This window comes from Thrips palmi, unplaced genomic scaffold, assembly GCF_012932325.1.
Source record: "Thrips palmi isolate BJ-2018 unplaced genomic scaffold, TpBJ-2018v1 HiC_scaffold_2, whole genome shotgun sequence".
Classification (NCBI taxonomy): Eukaryota; Metazoa; Arthropoda; class Insecta; order Thysanoptera; family Thripidae; genus Thrips; species Thrips palmi.
Genome location: NW_023144629.1, coordinates 1,302,147 through 1,328,489, shown reverse-complemented (window position 1 = coordinate 1,328,489; position 26,343 = coordinate 1,302,147). Strand labels below are relative to the sequence as shown.

The following is a 26,343-nucleotide window of genomic DNA, read 5'->3' as shown; positions in this document are numbered from 1 at the left end:
GCCCCTGTCTCTTCGTCTCTTGCACCGCGCTCGCTCGAGTTGGAGTCTTGTTGTAAAGTAACTGTCAGCGCTCATTGGCCCCCGGCACGCCCAGCCCAAACGACAACGACCGTCCATTTCCATCACCGCCTGCCAGTTCAAGTCATTGACGATGGAACCGCGCCACCCTAAAACCATGCCAAAACAAGGCGCGCTGAGCGATTCCGAAGCGTCGTCTCGTCGCCCTGTCTGTCTCTCTCGCACCCTTGCAGGACGCCCCATGAGTGCGAGAGAGACAGACTGCGCCACTGTTCGGAATCAGCCTGCGGGAGGTCTAGGATGTCTAGGAGGCTTCGAACCTGACCGTTACAAAGACGAGCGCTTTGTTTGTCCTTTTCTCCTGGGGTTCGTTGGTTCGTCTTCGCCGGCCGGCGCTGCAGGCTGACTCCGAGAGTGGTTTTCGTCGCGCTCTCTCTCTCTCATGGGAGCGTGCCGTGAGGGTGCGAGAGAAAGACAGAGCGATGAAAGCGACTCTCGGAATCAGTCTGGTGCCGGTGGCACGCGTACGCGCTTGGGCATAACTAGCCTGCAGGCGTTGACTTTGGCGCGCCCCAGCGCACAGTGGGCGAGAAGACCGGTGGAGGCGGCCAAAACTCTAGACGCGTTTTGAGCTCCAGAGTCGCTAAACAGGCCTCGACCCGAACGTGTGACCCCACCAATGGATTGCTCTCCGAACGAGGAATCCATTGGTGGGGTCATACGTTCGGTTCGAGTCCCATTTAGCGACTCTAGAGCTCAAAACGCGTCTAGAGTTTTGTCCGCCTCCACCGGTGTTCTGACCCACTGTGCAGCGCCCTCCCCCTCCCCTCCGGCACCGCGAAACTGGGAGTAAAGACGAGGCGGAAGCGCGGGGAGCGGCCGGGCGGCGCCAAGCGGCGGACGTTGCCTAAGCTGAGCCGAGCGCGGCGCAGCGCGTAGCCGCCGAAGCTCGCGAAGCTGGTGAAGCCTGTGCCTGTAGCCGTACTACCTTGCCGGCGATGCACCAGTGTGCCGCCAGGCCGCCAGTCGGTTCACGTGCGCCGTGCCGAGCCGAGCCGGGCCGCCTCCGAGGGCAGTACTACGGGCCGTGCGGGCGGAACCGCCGATTTGACCGAGTAGTTCGCGGTGTAGTGGCAGTGTCAGTCGGGCGGAATCCGGCCGGACAGCGGAGAAGGGCGACAACGCCACCGCCGCGCCGAAATGCTCCGGGTTCGTTAGTTCTCCGAGTTAGTGACGTGTGTGACGTCGCAGTGCGCTGCGGCGGGCCCAACCCGGATTACCTCCACCTGACGCACGTGAGTTACAACCCTTCCGGGCGATTGCCGAAGGGTCGTTTCGAGGGGGTATGCGCTCTCTGAACATGTGTACCAACTATTACGCTATTACGCTCTATTACGCCACAAATTAATCGGAATATAGCTAAAAATGGCCTAAAACACACCAAAATTGATAAAATTTTGACAATTTTGGCTATTACGCGTATTATTACGCGTGCTATTACAGATAGAGTGTACCGACTATTACGCGAGTGCATACCCCCTCGGGTCGTTTCGTCGCTCTGTCTCCGTTCCACTCTAGGGCCGCCCCGCAGCCGTCTGATTCCGAACACTGCTTCGTCGCTCTGTCTCTCTCGCACCCCTACGGACCGCCCCACGAGTGCGAGAGAGACAGAGCGACGAAATCGACTCTCGGAATCAGTCTGCTGGGCTGCGAGAGAGACAGAGGACGAGACCGTCCGTCGCGAATGGCATGGCAGTGATGGAGAGTCTTTGATTGAGTGGCGCAGCGAACAACCCCCACTGTCAAGTGCCACCGAGCTGGCGTCGTCGGACGAGGTGCACTGTGAAACTTTTGGTTCAAGAAAATATGTTCTGCTACTATTGACAAATTTTTGGAGTGGGAACCACCCTAACTCTCTTTGCCACTAGAAATAAGGGGTCAAAAATCGTGTCCTGACAATTCTTGAAGAGGGGGGCGGGGCAGGACACTGGGACGGGATGTGCCCCAACCCCAAAAGTGCGGTTCCAAAAGGTGTTCGGGGAATCCCCAACAGGGACGAGCCACTCTTTGGCCGTGTGTAAGTCAAGCCGGTGGCTGGCCCCTCGGCCCCTGCGTGTCCAGCCCAGCCCAGGACTCGTCCGCGTCCTCAAGGCGGCCAGCGTGGCCAGCGAGAAGGAGGCTAGCATTAGCTCCGCAAACACGCGAACCTCGGCACGGCGAATCGCCGCTCCGTCTCTGTCGCACCTGCAGGGAACGACCGATGAGACAGAGAGAGACGGATAGACAAAAGAGCTACGATTATTGGCGCAGATCGGAATCGGTCCGCTGCCGCGGACGGCCGTTCTAGTCTTTCAAGTTTCAGACGCGCGTCGGAGCGTACGCGCGTTCGACGCGGTGCGCTGTGACCTTAAGCCTTTGGGCCACAGGAGTTCTAAAGTACTAGCCGCGCCAGAATAGGGTATGTACTTCGGAGAAGAGCTGGACCGGAAGTTGAGAAGAAATCAAGAAGAAGAAACGCCGGACTTGTATGAGAATATAACTCTGCGGAGATATCGTTGGCCCCAGCAGGCGCGGACGCCGTCCGCTCTGACGCGCGTCCTCCGACGGACCGTGCCGTGCCGACCGCGACGCCGGGCGATTTGGACGCGTACCCTTGGCTGCTGGGTTGGGCCGTGCCCGCGGCCGCCACGGTGCGACCTCGGGGACGTCCTTGGGCCTCACGGGAAAAAGGAGGAAGGGGGGAGGCATTCGTCCGGCAGATGGGCCGGGGAAACAAACATCCGAAATAGACGTCCTGCATCCCGCAATGCAAACCTCATGTCGTCGGCGAGGTCGCTTCGAAACAACAAATTTAATTTGTTGGTGTTCCCTGTTCCTCTCTTCTGTGTGTAGTACGTCGAGAGGCCTTGATTCGATCCCACAGTCGGCCGGTTCGTCGCATTACGACAACCAGAATAATTCTCATGCTTAGAGTAATGATATCTCTCGGAGAGTAGGATGAGGCAGATTGTTGTGGTTCTACTTTTGGAGCACGTCTGGTGCCGCCTGCCCCGACAGTTCCAAGTGCTAGGCCTGCTACCCGGGAGTCTTGGCCTTTTCAAGGCTCTCGTTCCGCGTTTCGAGGGCGACGCGCCTGCCTGAGTCAGAGGCGGGTGGTTTTTGGCGAACCTTATCAGTCTTCACTCGAGCAACAGTGTTGAACCTGAGCAATTATTTGCCCTTTGAAAGAGGTTGCAGTGTTGCAGGGAATGCCGCTCACTCTGAAAACTGCAATTTGTTTAAAGACTTTATTGTGAGGACAAAAAAATGAGGCTTTTTCATGGATGTTGTTGTGTGATTGCTTAGAACATTGTGTTCGGTCAAATGGCGCTGCTCCTGGTTCGGGATCAAAACAGTGCCGCCATTAAAACTGCATCAGCGCGGCGTTTTCGCACAGCACTGGCTGAGACTGAAGACATTCCCACGGATTTCCCGAATCGAAACAACACCGCCGCGACTCAGACGACGACGCGAGTTGCTTCGGCGAAGGCGCGCCCCGCCGCACCGTAGGACTCTAGCAGTGCGCCGCGCCACAGCCTCACTCACTTCCGTTTTACCTTTCCGACTTTCGGGCTCCAGATAAGCGGGCAGGTGGGGCACGGCCCAGGAGGTGAAAATCCATTTCCCACTCGCTCACTCACACGCACGTCCTGTGCGTCAACGTTCGCTCCTACACTTACAGATGTAGACAGACAGACAGACAGACAGACAGACAGACAGACAGACAGACAGACAGACGGACAGACAGACAGACAGACAGACAGACAGACGGAGAGCAGCCCCCGTCCTTTGTCATCCGCCTCGTCGGCGTGCCTTCCCCTCACGTGAGCACGTGAGTCAGTCAAATGCAGCACTCGGTGACGTGCGCAAGATCTTACGCCTCCCGGCGTCCAATCGGCGGCAGGCGAGCGCAGAGGCCTGGCTGGCGCGCATCTGCAGACATCTGTCGCACGCGGGGAAGACACTGTGACGAAACGGAACGAGTGGATCACGAAGGAACTGGAGGGAACGTGCCCCGAGTGCTCGGTAAAAGTCGGCGTGATTTGGCGTGCAGTGCAGTAGGCGGAGAGAAGGACCCGTCGTCATCGTGAGTAACGTACTCCCTGGAAAAGGCAGCTTGCAGAAGTCCCTCAAAAAAAAATGTTAACAAAATTATGCAACAAAATGTATTTTATTGCCATTTTTTTGGTGGGGACGGGGGAAGTCCCATGGCAGTGTACTCCCGAAATCGGCCGCTGCCAAACGAAAAGAGACATGGCGACCCAGCCCAGACGTCTACACTACAAGTAGTCCCTTGTGTGGCCGACGACCGGTCGGAATCAATTATCACGAGGGCGCTAGGCTGCAGCCATGCGGACCACTCCAATGCCACGGTCACGACCACCACAACAACAACCACGCCAAAAAAAAGGGCGGTCTGTGGTGCCTCGGCCGGGGCGCGAACCACTGACCCAGCCGACCCGACTGACCCGTCCCGCCGTTTGTCCGTTTGTTGCAGCACGCCTTGAAGCGCCACCATGACGTCGACGTCCTCCTGGGTGCACCGCAAGATGAGCGGCCTGGGCCTGCGCCTGTTCCACGCCAAGGCCGCGCCCACCATCCAGACCATCATGGAGCACACCGTGGTGGGCTCGCCGCAGTGAGTAGCCCATGCCTGCCGACGCGGAGACCGCCGCGCCGGGGCGGCAGGCAACCCAACCGGCGTGCGCGCCGCGTGGGCGGCCTGGGGAGAGAGAGGGAGAGGGGAGAGAGAGGGAAGGGGGAGAGGGGAGGGGGTGCCCCCGGTCCTTCATTACTCCATGGAGGCTCCAGCAATCGCGAGGTTCTTTGCTCCGGAAGTGTCGCTGCATTCTTGCCCGGGCATTACGTTCTCCTGCTCCTTCTTCGTTTCGGTTTTTACTCGTTGCCCTGCACAGCGAGCTCTGTCTCTCTCGCACTCGTGGGGCGTGCCCTGTGGGTGCGAGAGAGACAGTCCGCCGCATTGTGCTCGTCTTCGTCGGGCCGCCCGGCCACCGGGATGAGGGCACGTCGCACAGTGGGCCAGAAACCGGCGGAGGCGGCCAAAATTCGAGACGCGTTTTGAGCTTCAGAGTCGCTAAGCAGGACTCGAACCGAACGTGTGACCCCACCAATGGATTCCTCGTCCTGAGAGCAATCCATTGGTGGGGTCACACGGTCGGTTCGAGTCCCATTTAGCGACTCTGAAGCTCAAAACGCGTCTCGAATTTTGGCCGCCTCCGCCGGTTTCTGGCCCACTGTGCGTCGGACCGGCCTGGAAACAGAGAAGCAGACAATCGGTGCGGAAAGATTCCCCCCGGGGAGGTTCGCCGTCGTTTTCCACTCCAATTGGTCGCCGGTTCGTACTATACACCATGCCCATTGTTGTGTTGTGACTAACACGTAACTAGTGTCACTTGGAATGACGGAGTCAACTCGAAGTTTGAAGCGTTTTCGATAAGCCTCGCCTCCTCCTGCGATGACACCACTGCGCGCGACCCGTTATCGAAGTGCCCCTCCCTGCATGGACGGAAGCAGCGCATCGCAAACGGGAATAAATGGGACTAACAGCGAGGTCAAGGGGCGCAAGCATCGAAACGCAAAAAAAATGGTTGTTTATTTTCACTGCCAAGTTAAAATTTTTGGAATTGTTCTCGGACGGTGCCGGCCGGCTGCTCGCATCCAGTTTGCGACAGTGCCGTGTGCCTGTATCGAGTTGCGTCCACTTACTGCAGGCAGCACACTGGCAGAACGAAGTGAATTGGCCGTCGGCTTGAATGGGGGGAATGGGGGGACAAGGCCGGCCGAGCTTCGGTTCACTTCAGCCGGCTTCGCTGCGCGCCGCGCCGCCGAAAACTGCAAAGTTTGCGAAAGCGCTGACCCGGACCGGCACTGGAAGTCGAAGCCCGAAGGCCGGGCCGTGCATTCTGCTCCGCGCTCCGCAGCGGATGCGGCCCCGACGTCGCTGTGACACAGACAGACAAAGACAGCCTCTAATTGCCGCTGAAAACCACAGTAATGACGCACTGCTCGATGCACGCACTCCAAGGCTCGGGAAAAAAATTTGGAAAAACAGACGGAAACGTCCTGGAGTTTGGTTCCGAGTTTGGAGGAGTGCCTTCTTCTTTCCGAAATGGTCGACTTGGGACCCGCTGGTGAAAACGAAAGCATTACGTGGTAATGCGCGCGTGGTGCGGTTCCCGTCGTCGGCATGGCGACGGCCGCGGCGTGCGCGCGTCCAGTAGCCTGTCTCTCTCGCACCCCGACGGGACGCGCCATGAGTGCGAGAGAGACCGAGCGACGAGCCTGGAGGGGTGCCGCCCCCACCCCCACCTGTTCGGCGAGGTACACACAAGGGTGGCGCCTGGAGGGTGGCGGCCTGGCGGGTACCGAGGGCGGCTAGGGTAGGGGTGGCCGCGCTGCCGGGGTGGCGTCGACGCAAGGCGCCGCGGCGCCGCGGGCAGACGGACGGACGGAGGGCCGGCGGACGGCGGGCAGCCCAGCCAGGCTGAACCACTGCCCTGCGCCACGCCGCGCCACGCCGCGCCACGCCCGCTGCCGGGCTGTGCCGGGCCGTACAGCCCTGGGGGTCCCCGGCAGCACCGCGCAGCACCGCGTCGACCCGGTCCCTCAGTCCTCCGCGATTCCGAGCGGCGAGCGCGCGCAGTCCGGGGTTCAGTGTCCGCCGGACGCCCGGAGGCCCGGACGCCCGGAGCCGGTGCAGTGTTTGTTTACAATGTGAGGGTCTGAGAGTCAGCGCGTCTGCGTGTGTGTGACAATGCTGCTAGCGGGCCGGGGCGGCGCGTCCGAGCCCGCGGGGGTGGCGGCGTCTCGGAGGCACGGTGCGGCGTCCGCGAGGGCGTCCGCCACCCCGCCGCCGAGACCGCCCCCGCCCCTCCTCGCCACCTCCCCGACGAAGCTCACCTTCCTCAAGATGTCCCCCTCCGCGATCAAGACCACGTCCTCGTCGGCCTTCAAGATGAACGGCGTGTCGCCGAAGACGCCGCCCGCCATGAACGGCTGGAGGAACGTGCCCTCCATCATGTCCTCCGACGCGCCCTCCTTCGTGCCGCCCAAGGTGCTTGCCCCCGCGGTGCGCTCTCCGCGCACCTCGAAGACGGCGTTCTTCACTGCGGCCTCGGCGCGCCCCTTCGGCGTGGTGCCGCAGATGCCCCTGCCGGCCTTCGGGCTGCCCCTGTCTCTCAAGGCGGCAACCCCTCCCGCGGCCACCCCAGCCTCCGGACTGACCGCCAAGACGGCGACCCGCTCCGCGGCGACCTCGCCGTCAAGACGCACCCCGAAGCCGTCGCCGACGCCGTCCTCGAGAGCGTCCCCGAAGACGTCCCCGCAGCACCGCGGCCGCCGGCAGGGCCGCCACCAGGACGTGGTGTGGGCCGAGGCCGTGCTGCAGGAGCTGCGGTCCCTCAAGGCCCGTGCCGTGTCCAAGGCGCGCAGCGTCAACAAGGGCTGCCCCGCCAAGGGCTGCATCGCCCCCTACGTGAGGGTGCCGCGCGTCTACTCCAAGTGGCGCGCCCGCCGCGTCGCCCCCGCCGCCTGCACCAGGTAGGTCGCGGGTTCGACTCTCGGCCGCGCCGCCAAGCGAAATGGCCTTCATTATTGGAAATTCCGTGCATTTCTCCTCGAAACACGCGATCGGCACTGACGTCGGCCCTTCAGATTGCCGACGCGGTTCTCGAAGGCGGCAGGCACCTTATCGATCCTGCACCTGGCTGAGGTGTGCAGTCCGGGGCGCCAGCTTGACCTCTGTGGTCGCCTGACCCCTGACCCTTTGACCCCTCGACCAACACCGGCAAGGGCCGCCTTTTTCGCGGAAGGGCGTGGCAGTCCACCCTCCCCAACCCAGGTCGCCCCAGGTTTCCTTTTTCCCGCTGTCCCCGACGTTGTCTTCGTTGTTGTGCACCAGGAGCACCACGCACAGTGGGCAAGACCGGTAGAGGCGGCTAAAACTCTAGACGCGTTTTGAGCTCCAGAGTCGCTAAATGGGACTCGAATCGAACGTGTGACCCCACCAATGGGTTCCTCGTTCGGAGAGCAATCCATTGGCGGGGTCACACGTTCGGTTCGAGTCCCGTTTAGCGACTCTGGAGCTCAAAACGCGTCCAGAGTTTTGGCCGCCTCCACCGGTCTTCTGGCCCACTGTGCCACGGGCCGGTCTCCACGTGTGCCTGGCGGCGGCGCGGAGGCTGCATGACCGCGGTGATGCACTTTCTTATCACTTGGCCTATCAGTCCGCGTAGAGCTTTCGACATTCGCGGACGAACGGCTTGCCAACAGCCCGGCAGCCCCGGCAGGCAGAGCGTTCTTTTGGAACGACGCGACAGCCCGTGAAGGGCGTAATAGCCGAGCGCGCCCGCCGCGCCCCGCCACGCCCTCCATCCACGTCCTCCCTTGCTCAAACAGGGGCCGCACTGCCGCGGTGCATCGCGGTGACGCAAGGCCGCCGCCGGTTTGAATTTGGCGCGCTTTCGCGGCGCCTTTTGCCGCCACGGGGCGCCGGGCGACGACGGCGAGGGGCGGCGGCCCGCGCGGACGTCCGTCTTATGCGGGCGGGTCATTGGCTCCGGGAGGGGGGCGTGCCGGGCCGGTCTGGCCGGCACGCCGGTGACCAGAGATCGGACGCCAGTGGCGTTGACGGGGTCCTCCTCGGCCGCCGGTGCTTCCCTCTTTGCCGGAACGACGGCCCACAGTGGGCCAGAAGACCGGTGGAGGCGGCCAAAACTCTAGACGTGTTTTGAGCTCCAGAGTCGCTAAATGGGACTCGAATCGAACGTGTGACCCCACCAATGGGTTCCTCGTTCGGAGAGCAATCCATTGGTGGGGTCACACGTTCGGTTCGAGTCCCATTTAGCGACTCTGGAGCTCAAAACGCGTCTAGAGTTTTGGCCGTCTCCACCGGGCCCACTGTGCAGCCTGCCTGCAGGCTGATTCCGAGCGGTGCTTTCGCCGCCCTGTCTCTCTCGCACCCCGCACGGACCGCGCCATGCGTGCGAGAGAGACGGGGCGACGAAAGCACTGTTGTTCGGAACCGGCCTGCAGAAGCACCGACCGCGGCATGCCGTCCATATTTAAATGACTCACGCACTGCAGGCCGCCACGCCGCGTGCGCGCACCGCTGGCCGGCCGGCGCCGCGCTTGGCCGCGCACCGCGTCGCCCTCCCCCCCTTCCCCTCATCCTAGACGCCACGCACGCGCGTAATGCATGCACGCGCACGCCAGCACGGCCAGCACTAGCACGCTAGTTCATCGGCCATCGCCCGGCACCTGCAGCACGGCGCGGGGCCCGGGCCGACCGCCAAAACGGAGTCCATGACGGCGACGCCGAGACGGACAGTTGCCCTGGAGCTGCTGAGTCCACTACACTGGTCTTCCAGGAGGCAACGCGACTGGCGCGGCCGGCGTCCTGGACGATGAGGTTGACGATGACGGGGAAGATGGCGGGCAAGGGCTGTTACAGCGAGAATGAATGACGTGGGAGACGCCACGCGGTCTGAGACCTCCCCCTCCCCTCTCCCCCTTCCCCAAACAAAGTGCTCTCGCACAAGAGCACGCACCGTGACCGCAGCGGGAGGGGAGGGGAGGGGCGGTCGGTGTGTTATTGTGGTGCAGGTGTCCCCCGACTCTTTAAAGCCCCTCTCCCCTCCCACTCCAGGCGATAGCGTGGCGCCTGCCCACCCCCCCTCCCCCTCTCCCCCTTGCCCCTCCCCGGACAGTGGCCGGTCTGGGCGTGACAGTGGCGGGTCCCACGGCCCGACTTTGCATCGGCCTGGATGGATGGATGGATGGGCCTGAGGATTGGACACCGCTGCCAGGAAAAGCTAATCAGCATGAGGCCGTTCGTCGCTCTGTCTCTCTCGCATCCCATCGGGAAGACCTATGAGTGCGAGAGAGACAGATCACTGCTCGAAGTCAGCCTGCAGTTGACGCCTCTGGCCGATATCGACGCCCCTGCTGCTTTCAATCCTCCAAACTGTCGTCTCTCGTCAAGACGGCACCCCGCTTGCCCCTTATTTCCCAAGGTAGCCAAACAAGAAGGCAAACATTCCCTCAATGCACCAGTTTCGAAAGGGTTGCCAACAACCTCCACCTCAGTTTGCCTTTGCCAGGCAAAACCTGATTTTCCCGCTTGACGTCGTTCTTCGACCGCCTCGCTGCCCCGCCGACCGCTGCACGCGCCCGTCCGATGGGCTGCCTGCCTCACAGGCGCTCCCGACAGACTCTTCTCGACAGTCTCGCGGCCCGCCTGACTTGCCTGTGCCTGACTCGCTGCGGCGGAGAGGCGGTCATGCGATGCTTGGTTCCCTTGGTTCCGATGCGCTCAGCAGGCCAACTTGAGCACGTTTCTGCTCAATCCAGGATCTTTGATCGCCACGCCTCGCAAGTAGTCTGATGTGGACCCTCCCTGGGCTAGAGGCACTCTCAATGTGCTCTGCGAAAAGAATGAAGAGGCACACTGCAGCAACTAGTCGATCCTCGGGTTTCTAACCGCCACAATGGTAGCTTTTCGGTACAGGTGGCTCAGCTGTTGCCTTCCCTGAACACCGCGGCGCCCCCGACGCCCCTCCCCCAGGGGCTCCCCCAGGGGCTCCCCCAGGGGCTCGTCGGACTTGACAGTGCATCAGCCGGGGCGTGGCACTTCCGGTTTGTAGCGTGCCTATTGCACTTCCGGTCAGTGTCGGGCCGACCGGGCTGGCGCAGGGAATCCACAGCGACACTCCATTTCCAGCATTATATGTAGCGCGACGCGTCTGCCTGTCTGTCTGTCTGTCTGTCTGCCCGTCCATCTGTCTGTTCTTCCCTCTCTCTCCCTTCCGGTGAGTCATCGCGATCACGCCCGGACTTGCTCTCTCCACCGCTAGATGGCGCTGGGCGGTGGAAGTCTGCACCGGCACTGCATTGACCGCATTGCAGACTCCTGCCCGTAAGGACCTCGAGCAGGCTTGGCGCTTGGCGTCTATGAGTGAGCACTGCCGCCAAGCCGCCCCGCTACTCGTACATCCGCAAGTCGGCAAGCAAGTCACGGCCGACCACATGCCGGAGGAGGCCGAGTCACCCTCCTCGCCGCACAGTGGGCCAGAAGACCGGTGGAGGCGGCCAAAACTCGAGACGCGTTTTGAGCTCCAGAGTCGCCGAAAAGGACTCGAATCGAACGTGTGACCCCACCAATGAATTCCTCGTCCGGAGAGCAATCCATTGGTGGGGTCACACGTTCGGTTCGAGTCCCATTTAGCGACTCTGGAGCTCAAAACGCGTCTAGAGTTTTGGCCGCCTCCACCGGTCTTCTGGCCCACTGTGCGTCCGAGGGGGAAGTCCATCAGTCCGTCAACCACCGCCTTCCGGAAGTCCGCCGCGCTCCGTGGCGAGTGGCGCCCCCTGCCGGCGGTCGTCCGCACCGCGGCACCGCGGCACCACGCCGAGGCAGTGCGGCCAACGCAACACGGGCGGCGCTGAGTCGGCAATGTTGGCAGCTTGACGCGTAGCCGGCGCGGTGCGGCGTTCGTTGGGGCCGTGCCGCCGTGCCTGCCTCTTCTTGTTGCTGGCTTGCTGGCCGGCCCCCACGCCCCATGGGGCAGCACCGCGACACCGCCATGGGGATCGGATTGACTGGGGCCCGGCCGGCCAGCGGCAGCCAGCGGAGCGCGGAGCGACGCGGAGCAGCAGACAGTCGGCGTTTGACCCTCGCACTCGCACCGCTCGCACCGCGCCAGTACTAGCCGCACAGCCGCGCGACCCCAAACGACAACAACAACCAGCAGACGACGCGCCAGCAGGGAAGCCGCCTTCCCTTCGTTGTTGTTGTTGTTGGTCACCTTCCGGTCACAGATTATGGTGTCGTGATCGCGGTGCGTGTACCGACCGCCCCGACGGCAGTGGCAGCGACAGCAGCAGAAAGAACAACAACAACAACAGCAGAGCGTGGCAGTGGCGGTCCAGGCCGGCTGTCACCGTATTTTTGGCACTCGTCCCGGCCGGCCGTTTGAGTGCGGTTGGGTTCTGCGCGCCAGTGTGCCCGACCAGCGGCTCTGCCCGCTCCGCCGCGCCGCCTAGAGACAGCAGTCCGTCTCGACCCGCGCTGTGATCGGCGAGCCACCGCGCTCGCGGACTACAAGACCACCTCGGAAGGAGAGACAACACCGGCCTCACCATGAACGAGGAAGTGATGTGGAAGTCGTTCTACGAGCAGATGAAGGAGAAGGCCGAGAAGCAGCAGCTGGGAAGACGGTAAGGCGCCCGCCGACTGGTCGGTCCCATGTGACGCGCCAAGTGTCAAAGTGACATCGAAGAGCACGATCGCCGGTAACGTCCGGTTGACAGCGAATCCTTTGGCTTTGGCCTCACTGCTTCAACCGGGGGTTTCGCCTCGGGTTCGGCGTTTGCCCGCCAGAGGGAGCGGCCTGCCAGGCCGAGGATCAAGCCGGTGGTACTTCCCTCCCGCCCTGCAGCACTACCAGGGTAGCAGGGGAGCCAACGTGCGCTGCGAAGCCTTAAGCGTGTTTTGTCCGCCATGCGGACTTGCCAGCACGTACAAACCTATGACGTGCTGGCTGACAGTGTGTGCCAAAATACCGGACGCCCCCACCTGCATCTCCAATCTAGTTGCTCTCTCTCTCTCTCTCTCTCTCTCTCTCTCTCTCTCTCTCTCTCCCCTCTCTCTCTCTTCCCCTCTCTCTCTCCCCCTCTCTCTCCCTCTCTCTCTCTCTCTCGCTCTACAGCGTGTTATCCCCGCATCGTCGCCTTGGCGCCACTGGAGCGTGGCGTGCAGGGCCCGTCCCCAAGCAGCGAGCCCTTGCTCCAGTTCCGCCACGTTTAATGTCTCCCACTTTAATAGCTCGGCGGAGTCGTTTGGCGACGGTCCCTTGTGGGAAAGAGCGCCTCAAAGAGGGGCCTTCCTCCTCCGTGCTGGGCGGACAGTGCGCGCGGCTCGCGGCCTTGCCGGGCAGGCGTCTCGCGGGCCTGACTCACCGAGCCTCCAGTGGGAGGGACTCGAAAAACAAAATACCGACAGTGTATGGTGCATCATTTTACCGACCGGAACAAACTGCTTCGTTGGCGACGGCCACCGAGGCGCGGCACAGTGGGCCAGAAGACCTGTGGCGGCTGTCAAAATCCCGGACGCGTTTTGAGCTCCAGAGTCGCTAAACAGGACTCCAACCGAACGTTTGACCCCACCAATGGATTGCTCTCCGAACGAGGCATCCATTGGTGGGGTCACATGTTCGGTTCGAGCCCTGTTTAGCGACTCTGGAGCTCAAAACGCGTCTAGAGTTTTGGCCGCCTCCACCGCCCACTGTGCGCGGGTGGCTGCTGCTATGTTATTTCGAGAGCTGTCGCTATCGAAGTTGCAGCAGGGGGCATTCGCAAAGAGAGTACTTATCACTCGAATATGCATCGCCGCGCGGTGATTCAGAATCGACTTGGGCGATTAGTCGAACTGTCCTGACGCGTGGGGGCCTTCGAGTTGAGTCACAGGGAGCCTGTGGTGCCCCGCGGACGCCACTCCACCTCACAGCCTGCCTGCCCACCAGCAGGGAGCGCTTTCGTCGGCCTGTCTCTCTCGCACCCTCACGGGACGCCCCGTGAGTGCGACAGAGAGACCTCCCACTCGGTACAGTCTGCTGGATGGCGCCGCCACGCCAGAAGAATCCGCACAAACTAGACTCCGCTCCGCCTTCTTCGAACTGAAACGAAAGGAACTGGTATGATAGCGATGTGACGTCAGGATGTCGCTCCGGCCGTGCCGCCGTGCCCGCGGTTTGAACTCTGGCGTGTTCGACTCGGCACGTCCCGCACCGACCGCCGACCGCGCCGACGCGTTGCCGCGAGTGAAGCCGGTGATCTCATCGCCGAGTCCGTGCCGATGGTGCCGCCGGCCGGTCCTTTCGCAGCCAGCGAGCTTTGAAATGGTTTCACCTTGCGCGTTTTCCAGCGGGCCCAGTGTGCCAGTCTCTCTCGCACTCGTGGGGCGCCCCGTGAAGGTGCGAGAGAGACAGCGCGACGCTGGACCTGGCACACTTTGCTCCAGGTTGTCCGCGGTCCCCTATGTCATTAGTCACGTATGCTTGATAACGAGGGCCTTGGTGCCGGCGGGGCCGTCGGGAAGCTGCATGGCTTGCGTCCGGGCGACGGCTTGCCGTCTCATCCCGAACACTGCTTCGTCGCTCTGTCTCTCTCGCACCCCTACGGACCGCCCCATGAGTGCGAGAGAGACAGAGCGACGAAAGCAGTGCTCGGAATCAGACGGCTGGTCCTAGACCACGCGTCCACGAGGGCCATGAGCTGCTCAATCAGGCTGCAGGCTCCTGGACGGCCCCCTAGAGAGCCCTAAGCATGTGCGTTGCAGCCGATGCGGGTCATGGGGCCACCTTGCTGCTGTGGGTGCCGGTGCGGTGGCGGTGCTGCAGTCGTCGCTCTGTCTCTCTCGCACCTAGACGGGACACCCCACGAGTGCGAGAGAGACAGACCCGCGGCATGAGTCTGCTGCAGGCCCCCGCCTGAAGGACCTGGAGAGTGGGCTCGCCGCGCCGCCGCGCCACGGCCTGGCGGTTTACGCCCGCCCCCTCCGCGCACGCTGCAAGGCCTCTAAAGTCCCCGGAGTTTTGATTCACGGCACGGCCAGGCACGGCCTGTCTACGCCAAGGACGCGCTGGCTTCCATGAGGGCGTGGCGTGGAGATCTCAATGCGCGGGTCGGGTTCGAATCCCGGCGGCGCCTCGGCGGCGTTTCGTTTTCCGTCGCTGACAGCTGCCCAGAGGGTAGGCAGCCCCCGACAGTGACGGTCCAGCGGGCTTATTCAGTCTCTCTCGCACTCATCAGGCGTCTCACCGGATCGCGAGAGAGACGAAGCGACGAAAGCACTGGCTCAGCCAGTGGCGCCTTGGACTCTCACGCTACCTACGCTTCCTAGTGTAGGACTGCCTGAATCGGCCATGGCCGCCACGTACAACGTTGCCGGCGCGCTTCTCGTCGCTGGCGGACTCGTGGAGCCCGAGGAAGAGCGGGGGGATATTGGGCCGGAGAATGAATGAGCAGAGCAGTGGACTCAGGTGGGCGTGCCACAGTGGGCCAGAAGACCGGCGGAGGCGGCCAAAACTCTAGACGCGTTTTGAGCTCCAGAGTCGCTAAATTGGACTCGAATCGGACGTGTGACCCCACCAATGGATTGCTCTCCGAACGAGGAATCCATTGGTGGGGTCACACGTTGGGTTCGAGTCCCATTTAGCCACTCTGGAGCTCAAAACGCGTCAAGAGTTTTGGCCGCTTCCATCGGTCTTCTGGCCCACTGTGCGTGCGCGGCGACGACGTGGGCGAGGCCGTCGTCGGCGTCCTTGCAGCACGCCCGTCGCGTCCGGGCCGATCCGGGGCCACGCGGAGAAAGCCGAATCCGAGCACGGCCCGGCGGCACAGTGTACACCGCCATGGCCGCGCGGCGCGCCGTCGTGAACCGCGACCTCTTGCATGATTGATTTGAAAGACGGAGCGCCTCGGCCCAGCGCACGGCCATACCCCCTGCCGGCCGAGCGCGGAGTATCGCCGGGGCCACCAGAGGCGTGGGGTATTTCCTGGCAAACCGTCGTGCCGGACTGTACTGATGGTTGCCTGCCCGCTCCCGGAAGACCTGTGCTGTGTTGTCGCCGTGCCCTGAGCCTGGCCAGTCGAAAACTAATCCATCTTCTCTCTCGCAGGGTCCAGGAGCTCGACGATGGCTTCTTCGAGAAGTTCGGCACGCTGCTGGGGGAGACGCAGCGCGCCGACGACGTGGCCACTTGCAGTGTGGCGCGCAGCCACCAGCTCGGCGCCGCCCCCATGGCCGCCTGCTCCGTGGCCGAGGCCGTGTCCGGGGAGGACGCGGCCGCGGACCCCGGCAAGGACCCCACGCTGGCCGACGCCCTGGGGGAGGCCGTCGGCGGCCTCCAGGTCGACGGCACGGCGCGCATGGACCAGTCCGACTCGGAGACCGAGGAGGCCGTCAAGCAGGAGAACATCTCTGACTTCGTGGGCATGAATGTGAGTAAGCCGAAGCGAAGGGTGCAAATGGGTTCGTTGCCGTTCCCCCGAAAAGGAATCGCAAAGGGAGGAATTCTCGACTCCGTCCGCCTCGGGTGCTTGCCGTTCGACCGTGGCGCGCCGCGGCGCACCAGCCAGACAAGCGGTACACTCGCAAGCAAAGCAAAGCTGGTCTTTGGCCCTCATTTTTGGAGCCCCATCTGGCGAAGCTCTCGGAGTGTGGAGCCTTACGTCGCCTTTCTAACAGACAGGCAGCAAAGTGGCTGTACCGCTCCGCCGTGTGAAAAGATCCAGGCAAACCGGCCTTACAGTGTTGCAGCGTTAGCAGGCCGGGGTACTCGCACCCTCTGGCGTCAATCGGCAGTCCGTGCGCATGTGTGTTTGTGTATGAGGGGAGAAAGGGTGCGTACGTACGTACACTCTAAATGTAGGGTGCCCAGTAACTGGGCGCCTTTGTCGCCCGCCCCACTTTTTAGGGTGCCAAATGTCGCCCAGTTTCTGGGCACCTTTGTCGCCCAGTCTCGGGGTGGACTAATCATGCAGTAACCGGCCCTCTCCCATTGCAGAGCATGCACAGGTGTCTAGTTCCTGGGCGACTAAGGTGCCCAGATTCTGGGCACCTTTGGCACCTTAGTCGCTGCTGAGCCATGGGTGAAGGTAGGTTCCTTATGGTTTGTCCAACCCAAGACTAGGCGACAAAGGTGCCCAGAAACTGGGCGACATTTGGCGCCCTAAAAAGTGGGGCAGGCGACAAAGGCGCCCAGTTACTGGGCACCCTACATTTAGAGTGTACGTACGGCCTGTACAGAGAGATGTCAGTCAAGTCACAGACAAGCAGCCCGCTCTAAAAGACGCCTTTATTTTGGCCAGCGGAGCACACAGCAAGCCGACTTCAACCGTGCCAAGTTGTATATTATCGCACCGCCCGCTGGAGTTTGCTGCCTTCGCACGTCGCACTCGCACCACCTCTTTCCGCAGTCGCCGACGAGTCCCGTCTCGACGGTGCAGCTGCGAGTGCAGGGTGCAGCGAACCGCGTTGGTGCTGGTTTAGTCGGTTTAGTGCCGCCCCGGCCGGTTCCACGCGTTCCACGCTCCACCCAAACGGGGCCAGATAGCCGGTAAACAGCACGGCCGCTTGGCCGCTCGCCCCTCGACCTCCCTGGTAAACAGCGCCAGAATCTCACGGCGCTGCCGGCGGCGAGGAGGCAAAACGCAACGAGCAAAACGAGATCTCGAATGGCCTGGCTCTGGCTGATCTCCCGATACCTTCCAATATCCAATTGGGAGGTCTCAGATGATTTGTATGATAGGTGGTGTACGCAAAGAGTGCCCCCCTCCTTCGGGCCGTCTGGATCCGCCCTTGACGAGTACGCCGCGCACCGTTCGACCGCTGGGCCGTTCGCCCCCACACTGCTTTCTCGATTTCAACGCCTATGCTGCACCACCCACATGTTTGCTCTAGAGGGGAGGAGCGGGGCGGCAGGGGGTGCCTTCTATTCATAGCGAGGCGGGGGGGGGGGGGGACTTGCGCGGCGGCGCGGGGAACGGGCGGCTTTGCAAACGGCTTCGGGCGCCCATTGGCGAAAAGATGTGTTGTCTATCTATCCACCTACCTGTGCGGCGGCGGCCGTCTAGCGTCCGCCACCGCTGACTCGCGGGCGGACGCCTCCGAGGCACAGTGGGCCAGAAGACCGGCGGAGGCGGCCAAAACTCTAGACGCGTTTTGAGCTCCAGAGTCGCTAAACAGGACTCGAACCGAGCGTGTGACCCCACCAATGGATTGCTCTCCGAACGAGGAATCCATTGGTGGGGTCACACGTTCGATTCGAGTCCCATTTAGCGACTCGGAGCTCAAAACGCGTCTGGAGTTTTGGCCGCCTCCACCCGTCTTCTGGCCCACTGTGCGAGGACCGGGTCACGCTAGGCGGCCACCTTGCGCCATCGCACCGGGCTCCTGGTTCCCGCGCCAAAATTAAACGATCCGAACAAGAAGCAGGGAAGTCCGTGCGGCGAACCGAGCGCTGAAACCGCTCTTTGAACCAAACGAGTCGGTACTTGGAGTCGATTTAGTTGGGTAAATGTAAGCGATCCTGGCTGGCAAGTGGGCGAGGCGTCGCTCTGTCTCTTTCGCACTCATGGGGTGTCCCGTAAGGGTGCGAGAGAGACGGCATGGCGCCCGGCCTGCGCGGTACTTCCCTGGGGGCGGAGCCGGGCGGCGCGGCGGCGGTGGGCGAGGGCTGCCAGGGCTGTGCTCTGGGGTCCTTCGGGCCTGGCGCCCGCCCGACGCTGTGTGCGCTGTGCCTGGCTGTGCCCGACGCCCGCCCAGCTCCTCGGCGGGGCGGCCAGGGCGGCTCGGCTCGGCAGTCCGCCACCGACGGGCAGCCAAAGGGCGTCGGGGACCTCGCCGTCGTGGTGCCCTTTCCGCGCGTGCCAACGCGAACGCGCGAATGCGTGACTCGACGCGCGCGTGACTTCGCGCCGCCGCCGCCGCGATGTGCACCTACTTCCAGGCGTGCCTGGACGGCGTCCTGGACGGCGTCGTGGGCTTGGTGTCCAGGGTGAAGGGGCAGCCCGCCGCGCCGCCGCCGCGTCCGCCCGCCGCCGCGCGCGCCAGCACCTTCTCGCTGGCCAGCGTGGCCACGGTCGCCTCGGTCTCGGAGAGCGCGCCGCCGCGGGCCAGGCCCAGGTCGCGGTCGCGCTCCAGGCAGGGCCAGCCGCGGCGCTCCGTACCGGGCGGCGGCTCCGTGGACGCGGGCGACGTGGACGCCCCCAAGGACGGCGTCGAGGGGCTGGCCGCGCGGCAGCAGCGCAGCTGGGCGTGGATGCAGCCGGGGCTGCTGGAGACGCGCGAGAGGCGGGTGGCCGGCTCCATGCAGGCGCTGCACTCCGGCGGCAGGGACCGCACCCCTCCGGGCGGCGGGCTGGTGGGGATGGCGGGCTGGCCGGGCAGCTGCAGCACCTTGCCGAGGCTGCGCGCCGCCAACGGGGTGCCCAACGGCGTGGCCAACGGCAGGGCCAACGGGGCGGCGGGCCACCGCGCCTCCGGCCACGGCGCCGGGCTGCTGAGCCGCGCCCGGAACATGGTGCGCGCCACGCACCACTTCAGGGGCGTGTGCAAGGACGCGCTGCAGCGCCGCAGGCAGCAGATCATCGACTCTATGACGGTACGTGTGGAGGTGCGAAGGGCAGCGCGACCAGCGTGCGAGAGAGACGAGTGCCGCCCACCCACGCTCTGCCGCGCCACGCTTCAATGGGATAACCGCCCCGGCATTCAGCAAGTGCTTCCCCCACGACGGATTGGCTTGACCGCTCGCTGATGACCGGATGGCCGAGGCGGCTCCGCGTTTTCGTATTTCGGTCCGGCTGTTTGTTGGCGCTGCCGTGCGCACAGTGGGCCAGAAGACCGGAGGAGGCGGCCAAAACTCTAGACGCGTTTTGAGCTCCAGCGTCGCCAAACAGGACTCGAACCGAGCGTGTGACCCCACCAATGGATTCCTCGTTCGAAGAGCAATCCATTGGTGGGGTCACACGCTCGGTTCGAGTCCTACTTAGAGACTCTGGAGCTCAAAAACGCTTCTAGAGTTTTGGCCACCCCCACCGGTCTTCTGGGCCACTGTGGTGCGGCTGCCCTTCACCGTGGCCCTTGCCGTGGCCCTGCACTGCGGCGACACTGTAAGGGCCTAGACGCGACGCGCCCTTTCGCACTGCAGGCCGGGCTAGCCCTGCTGGCCCTCGGCCAGGGAGCGTCCACGCGTCGTCGGCCCGCGGCAGGCCCGCGGCAACCGGGGCAAGGCCGCCGGGCGCGCGATGACGCCGACGGCGCCGGCGACTGCAGCACCAAAATAAATGAGAGTCCGGGATTCGAACCCCGAGCCTGGGACCCAGAAAGTGAGACGGGCCCGGAGCGCCTGCGAGACGGCGGGTAGGCAACCAGGTTTTACAGCGCAGCGGCGCTCGGCGGGCTGGCCTACCCTCGGCTTCGCAGGCGTCAGGCGCGCTCCTCGGGTGAAGTGATTGACAGGCTGTTTGACGGGGTGACTGACAGGTAATGGCTGGAGTGGTCACCCGTGGATTTGCATATTAATTCACACGCACGACTTTGTTAGTCCGCAAAGTTGGATTTGTTTGTTTATTTTGCGCCCCTGAGGGCCGCTCGTGGTCTGGGCACCCACTCGACAAACGCGTCAATCACCGAACGTGTGTCCCTGGGGCTGGGGCTGGGGGGACGGGACTTGGCGGTTGGTGGACGCTCCCATGACGACGCGGTTGACAATGCCTCCGTGGCCGTGCCAGGCCTCGCCAAACCCCTCCAGTGACTTCTCCTTCTTCGCCGTCGCCTTGTCCTGTCAAACTGTCAATGCTGCCCCCCGCGCGCCTCCCGTCCGTGGACGTGGCCTACTCGGGCTCCGAGTTGGCCTGTCAAGCTGCCCGAGGGGCTACCCGGGTCCCTCCTGGCGCCCGCGTACCGCTTCCTGGTCAAAATGGTGCTGGCAAATAAATGTTTACTGGCAACAAAAATCGTCCTTCTTGGTTCAGTGCGAATAAACCACACTGACGATAAGTTATGGGTGTGTGTGTGTGTCTCGGTGGTTCCTCACTCTCACTCTTGTCGTCCTTTCTTCGCCAGGTCGAGGAGCTGTACAGCGAGGTGCTCTACTTGTTGATCCACAACGTGGGCAGCGACGTGACCACGGCCAGCGACCGCTCCGACCTCTGCCGCCTGCTGCAGGAGGCCTTCAAGATCGACGACGAGAAGCACGCTCAGCTCATGGGCAACGTGGAGGCCAAGGAGGTGCGAGAGAGAGAGAGAGAGAGAGAGAGAGAGAGAGAGAGAGAGAGAGAGAGAGAGAGAGAGAAAAGGAGAGAGAAAGAGAGAGAAAGAGAGAGAAAGAGAGAGAAAGAGAGAAGAGAGAGAGAGAGAGAGAGAGAGAGAGAGAGAGAGAGAGAGAGAGAGAGAGAGAGAGAGCGCTATGAAACAATTAAGCTGAAGCTGCTCCTCTAAGCGCCACGCTGTTGTCGTTTCCAGGCTCCGAAAATCGTCCTCAACGTGGAGGTGATGGAAGCCCAGGACCTGAAACCCAAGGATTCTAACGGTAAGTGCTTGCCCCTTGCCCTGTGAGTGCGACGGAGACACAGTGACGTGCAACGCGTACACGCGTCTGTTGCAGGCATGTGCGACCCCTTCTGCACGCTGTACTTGTCTTCGGCGCCCACGCACCGCTACAACACGTCCGTCAAGACGGAGACGCTGACGCCGTGCTGGATGGAGTACTTCTCGCTGTATGTCCCCGTCGTTGTCTTGGACAACCTGCATGACACACCAGTGACTTGGAGTGACCCACAGTGGGCCAGAAGACCGGTGTAGGCGGCACTCTAGACGCGTTTTGAGCTCCAGAGTCGCTAAACAGGACTCGAACCGAACGTGTGGCCCCACCAATGGATTGCTCTCCGAACGAGGAACCCATTGGTGGGGTCACACGTTCGATTCGAATCCCATTTAGCGACTCTAGAGCTCAAAACGCGTCTAGAGTTTTGGCCGCCCCCACCGGCCTTCTGGCCCACTGTGTGACCGCGATATTGCCGCGCTGCAGGCCGGTGCACAACGCCACGGACGACGTGCTGTTCGTGGAGGTGTGGGACTTCGACCCCGCCGAGACGGTGCGCGAGAAGATGAGCAAGCTGACGGACGTGAAGGGCGTGCGCGGACTGCGCAAGCTGGTCAAGGAGATCGCCGTCACGGCCTCGACGGGCAAGCACGACAACGAGTACATCGGCACGGCCCAGATCAACCTCAACGTGAGTCTGGATGGGGGTGTCGCCAAAGTTGCCGACCTGCAGGGGCACAGTGCGACTGGTTGTCCACCTTCCAGGCGACTTGGCCGCCTTCAGGGCGACCCCACCCCCATGAAATAACGCCTTTTTCTTGGTTTTCCAGTGCATCGCGACCGGCGGCCAAACACAGTGGGTCAACCTGGAGAAGAAGAACAAGACGAAGAAGCAGGGCGTCATCAAGCTGCACATGGCATTTGGCGCGGAGAAGGACACGCAAGTGGCGCGCCAGGAACACAGGCACCTGCTGCGGCTTCTACTGATGCACCACCTGGAAAAGGCCAAGGTAGTACGAACCCAACTTGTTGCAGCCTTTTTTTTCTTTTCAACTTTACCTTTACCAATCGTGTTGCGTTTTTCTCTGCCTCCAGCTTGAGCCCTATGCTTGGTGTGGTGAGTTCGATGAGCTTGCCACCACCATCATCCGACAGCACGCCGTTCAGAGCGGCCTGTCATCCACTGACGAGACTCTGGCTCGCTGGATGGAATTCTGTTCGGTGCACGTCGACCATCCCTTGAGCTTTGCCCTATTTTCTCAACTTGCTAACAAGCTGAAGAAACCTCTCGAAGAGGGAAATTTGTCCCCAGAGGAGGTACTTATGTCACTAAATTGAATCTTGAGATGCGTATAGACAATTTTTGTTGAGTACCCAACTGTCTGTAACGCATTGTCCTTCATTTCTTTTAGGTGAAGCATTTTTGGGATGCAACCAAGAAGTTTTTACCATCTTGCCTTAACTCCATCAGAAGGTTACGCAAGCTGTCAAACTGTGACAGAAACACTTTAACTCAACTATCTGGCATTGTCACGTATGTAGAGAGAGTATAATTATTACGTTGCAAATTAATCACTTCCTAGTAAATAATTTATATCTTCTTTTTTTCTCAGCACTCTATCTTGTCTTAAGCCCCTTCCTGTACCTGAAGGCTTAGATCTATTCCCCTCTTCAGTATATGGTTGGCTCAACCAGTCAGATCAGTCAAGCTGTGATATTAGTCATGTACTGACTGAAGCTGTGAAGCATGGCGCTGAGGATTGGTGGGTACCATTTCAATTATACCGAACCTTGACATACTATCTTTTATGTTTTTCGTTAAATTCCACTTTTCATTCTCCAGGTTGTGCTATGTACTAGAAAACAATACTGCTGATGGACCAACTCAAGAAGATTCATTGAGGCATGTAATCAAGCTTGTCCAGTTAGTCCGTTCTGACTTGACAAAAGCCATCGAATATCATGACAAAATTTTCCTTAAGTAAGTTTTAAAAAACATGGGCTGTGGAAAAATAAAATAACTTTAATATTTTAAATCAATAACCATTTTTAATTTTTTTTTTTTTAGGGGGATTGGTCTTGCTTATTCAAGTATATTGTACAAAGTGTATGAGGAGAAAGTGAGTTGGACCTTTTTAAATAACTAATAGTTGTGAATATCATAATGCACATTGCTCACATGTTAGCTTGTTCAATTCTAGGTGTGTGAAGAAGCAGAGCCAGTGGTGAAGGATGTTTGTGGGCAGCTGCGACCTATTCGCATCAACGACTCTGATCCCAGAATTAACTTAGAAAGGGAGGAACCGCTGTCCATGGGCACTACATTGTTTGAGCTCTACCTGGCACTCCAGAGATTATCCCTGTAAGTTGTCTTTTTTCCCTATCCCTTTCCCTTTTTTAAAATTACCAATTTATAAATTGAGTTGTCTTTGTTTTTTTCTTATAACAGCATAGGTAGTACTTTATGCCCCAATGATGTGGACTCTTTCCAAATTGCCAAATTTCACAATTGGTTTTACCACGGTGTGGCTCAGTGGCTTGACATAGCTTGTTACAAAGCTGTTCAAAGAGTGAAAAAGGCTGTAGAGCTGGATACATTAGTTCCTGTGGATTCCAGTGTGAAGTACAGTTCCTCAGCTGTGGACACCTTTGCCATTTTTTATCAGGTATTAGCTAAAATTCTGGAAAGGTTTTACCAAGTACACAAATGTGTGTTGTTAATTTTCTTCAAATTTTCCAGATAAAAATATTTTGGCAACAACTTGCTTGGCCGGATGTTGAGGGATCATACACATTTGTGCTCAAAATTATTGATGTAAGTGGACAGCCATTTTGACTTCCTGTCATATATTTTGTTGTTCTGTTTTAAGCATTGCCTTTTTCCATGACTTGTTTCAGGATATTTGCAAATGTTCTGAGGTTTATGCTGACAATATGAGCCAGAAGGTTGATGGCATGGGTGAAACAAACCAGGGAACAGTTCATGAAAAAAAATTTCAAGTCACTCAAGAGGTGGGAGGAAGGCAGCCTACGTTTGAAGTTTTATAAATTATGAATTTATCTATTTATTTATTGATCTGTTGGTTTTCTGCAGTGGTGCCTCGCCATCAATAACATTGACTATGTGCGCCAAAGTATTCAGCCATTTGTTGCTGAACTAGGCATGGACAACATAGTCAAAGCCCTTGCCGATTTTCGATCAGTAGCTGCTGCAGAGCAATGCAAAGGCACACTTAGTGGTATCATTGAAAACTCCATTGATGTCGTTCGGAATAAAATCATTGATTTATTACTCATTGTTGCCAACAAGGTAAAGAAAATCTGTTTCAACTTTTCAAATTCCAAATTTTTGCTTTTGTAATAATACTTACTTTTTTGGAAATTCAAGATGGATCCAGCAATCAAGCGATTCCTTCAAGAAGGTGCAGATCTTCTTAACCAGGACAGCAATGCTGTGGATCGTTTAATGCAATACTTAGATGAAAACTTAGTTATGCTCCACTCAGAATTAAATACAGAGAATTTTGAGAGAATCCTATCAATTATGTGGGACAATGTGTCAAATATTCTCTCAGAGCTAGTTGAAAGTAGTCTTGAGGTAAGTTAGAGGAAGTTTTGGTTCTGTTGCCAATTTTTGGTGACCAATTAAATGAAAAACTGGTTATCACTTCTTTTGCAGAAACGCAAGCCCCCTTCCTTTTTCTCAAATCTCCATGAAACATTGAACATTTTGATTGGATTCTTCAGGCAGGGAGATCTGCAACAGCAACTGCAAGAACAACAACAAATTGAGCAGGTATTGTTTATAAAAAAACAGAAATAAAGATCCAAAAAAAGAATGTTTTGTAATAATAATTTGTCTTTTTTTTTTTGCTCTCCAGTTGAATGGCATGAAACAAGTGCAGAATGATGATGTCATTGATTCCTCTGTCGATAAGCACAGTAAACTGAGACGAGTGGAGCGAATTTTACGTCTCCATGGTATGGAAACACCGGAACTCTCTTACCAGTTTTATGTACAAAGGCTTATGGAGCAGAAAAAATTGCAGTCCATGGGAGACGCGCCTTATCAAGGCCTTTTGACAATCCGTGCCCAGTTTGTTGATAATGCTTTGAGCATTGAAATCATGAATGCGAGAAATATTAAACCTATGGATTCGAATGGTGAGCAGAGTCTTTCCCTCAAGTGAAATGCCTCAATTTAAGAAGGGAAATAATTAAATACATATTTTTTTTTGTTGACAGGTTCTTGTGACCCTTATGTCAAAATTCATCTCGTGCCGGAAGATAAATTTGTAAATGTGCAAAAACCACGTACAAAGACACACAAGAAAAATCTCTTCCCCTTGTTTGATGAAACTTTCCACATGTAAGTACATTTGTCAATTTGAAGTCTGGCAACTTAAATGGCATTTTTATTGATTGTCTATATTTTTTTCTCCAGTCCTTTAACTCCAGAACAAAGAGCTCGAGGCATCATAGCATTTATTTTGAAAGATCAAGATTTCCTTGGCAATGAATTTATAGCTGAAGCTTTCCATTCATTTGAAGACATACCAGAAAATGACGCTTCTACTAGTCTCCAGACATTACCACAGGTCCACTTGAAACTCCACAGACCCCAAAATGTCTTAGGTAGTCTATAATTTACCATTCGTTTTAATTTTGAATCAACAGAAGATTTTTTTCTGACCTCTTTCGATTTATTTCAGAATCAGATGTGATGAAAGCTTTGGAGCACCGTCAAGGAGACAAACTGGCAAGAGACTTTGTGAAACGGCAAAAGGCAAAGTTTGGGGAAGGCAAGCAACAAAATGGAAGCAAGTGAGACCATTGAAGAGACTTCCTAAATGCTTCTAATGTCAAAATCAAAGAAGCATAAATATCGTGATATTTAATAGAAACATATTGTGAAGACTTGTCAGCCCATAGCTGACAGGCAACCCTGTGCCTTAATCTTCAAGAGTGTGTAAATAAGACTTGAAAGAAATTGATGTTTAAAAGTTAAGGATTCTTCCCTTCTCTTCTATTTTTAAGACTTATTTATGCTTTAAAACTAAAAATTTTTGATGGAGTGATGATGGTCAAGACTTTTGTGTGGAGAGATTCAACCTGTAGACCTTATTATTTATGTACTGCACATAGAGGAGCATTGTTGTAT

General features: G+C 58.9%; 1 protein-coding gene across 4 annotated transcripts; it reads left to right on the top strand.

Moving 5' to 3' along the window:
• Window positions 1-1,033: 1,033 nt before the first annotated feature.
• LOC117646849 (protein unc-13 homolog 4B) lies at window positions 1,034-26,190 on the top strand. 4 transcript variants are annotated; one of them, XM_034388113.1, is made up of 24 exons: window positions 1,034-1,313; window positions 4,556-4,696; window positions 15,756-16,077; window positions 20,705-20,869; window positions 21,104-21,170; window positions 21,246-21,357; window positions 21,669-21,873; window positions 22,013-22,192; window positions 22,278-22,499; window positions 22,595-22,716; window positions 22,796-22,945; window positions 23,026-23,163; window positions 23,251-23,302; window positions 23,384-23,544; window positions 23,632-23,848; window positions 23,923-23,997; window positions 24,081-24,194; window positions 24,277-24,492; window positions 24,571-24,780; window positions 24,862-24,978; window positions 25,064-25,346; window positions 25,428-25,551; window positions 25,627-25,817; window positions 25,895-26,190. In XM_034388113.1, exons 2-24 carry the CDS (start codon window positions 4,575-4,577, stop codon window positions 26,008-26,010), a joined length of 3,681 nt encoding a protein of 1,226 aa, XP_034244004.1. In that variant the 5' UTR covers window positions 1,034-1,313; window positions 4,556-4,574; the 3' UTR covers window positions 26,011-26,190. The 4 variants fall into 4 exon arrangements, with proteins under 4 accessions (XP_034244004.1, XP_034244003.1, XP_034244005.1 ...); XM_034388112.1 differs by lacking the exons at window positions 1,034-1,313; window positions 4,556-4,696 and adding an exon at window positions 6,974-7,617; XM_034388114.1 differs by lacking the exons at window positions 1,034-1,313; window positions 4,556-4,696 and adding an exon at window positions 11,728-12,294.
• Window positions 26,191-26,343: the final 153 nt, after the last annotated feature.

Bases quoted from the DNA above. Each gene is read 5' to 3' on its own strand.
- LOC117646849 (XM_034388112.1), top strand. From the start codon at position 6,989: ATGTCCCCCTCCGCGATCAAGACCACGTCCTCGTCGGCCTTCAAGATG. The intron at 23,303-23,383 runs GTGAGTTGGACC...GTTCAATTCTAG, and splicing joins ACAAAGTGTATGAGGAGAAA to GTGTGTGAAGAAGCAGAGCC. The intron at 24,979-25,063 runs GTATTGTTTATA...TTTGCTCTCCAG, and splicing joins AACAACAACAAATTGAGCAG to TTGAATGGCATGAAACAAGT.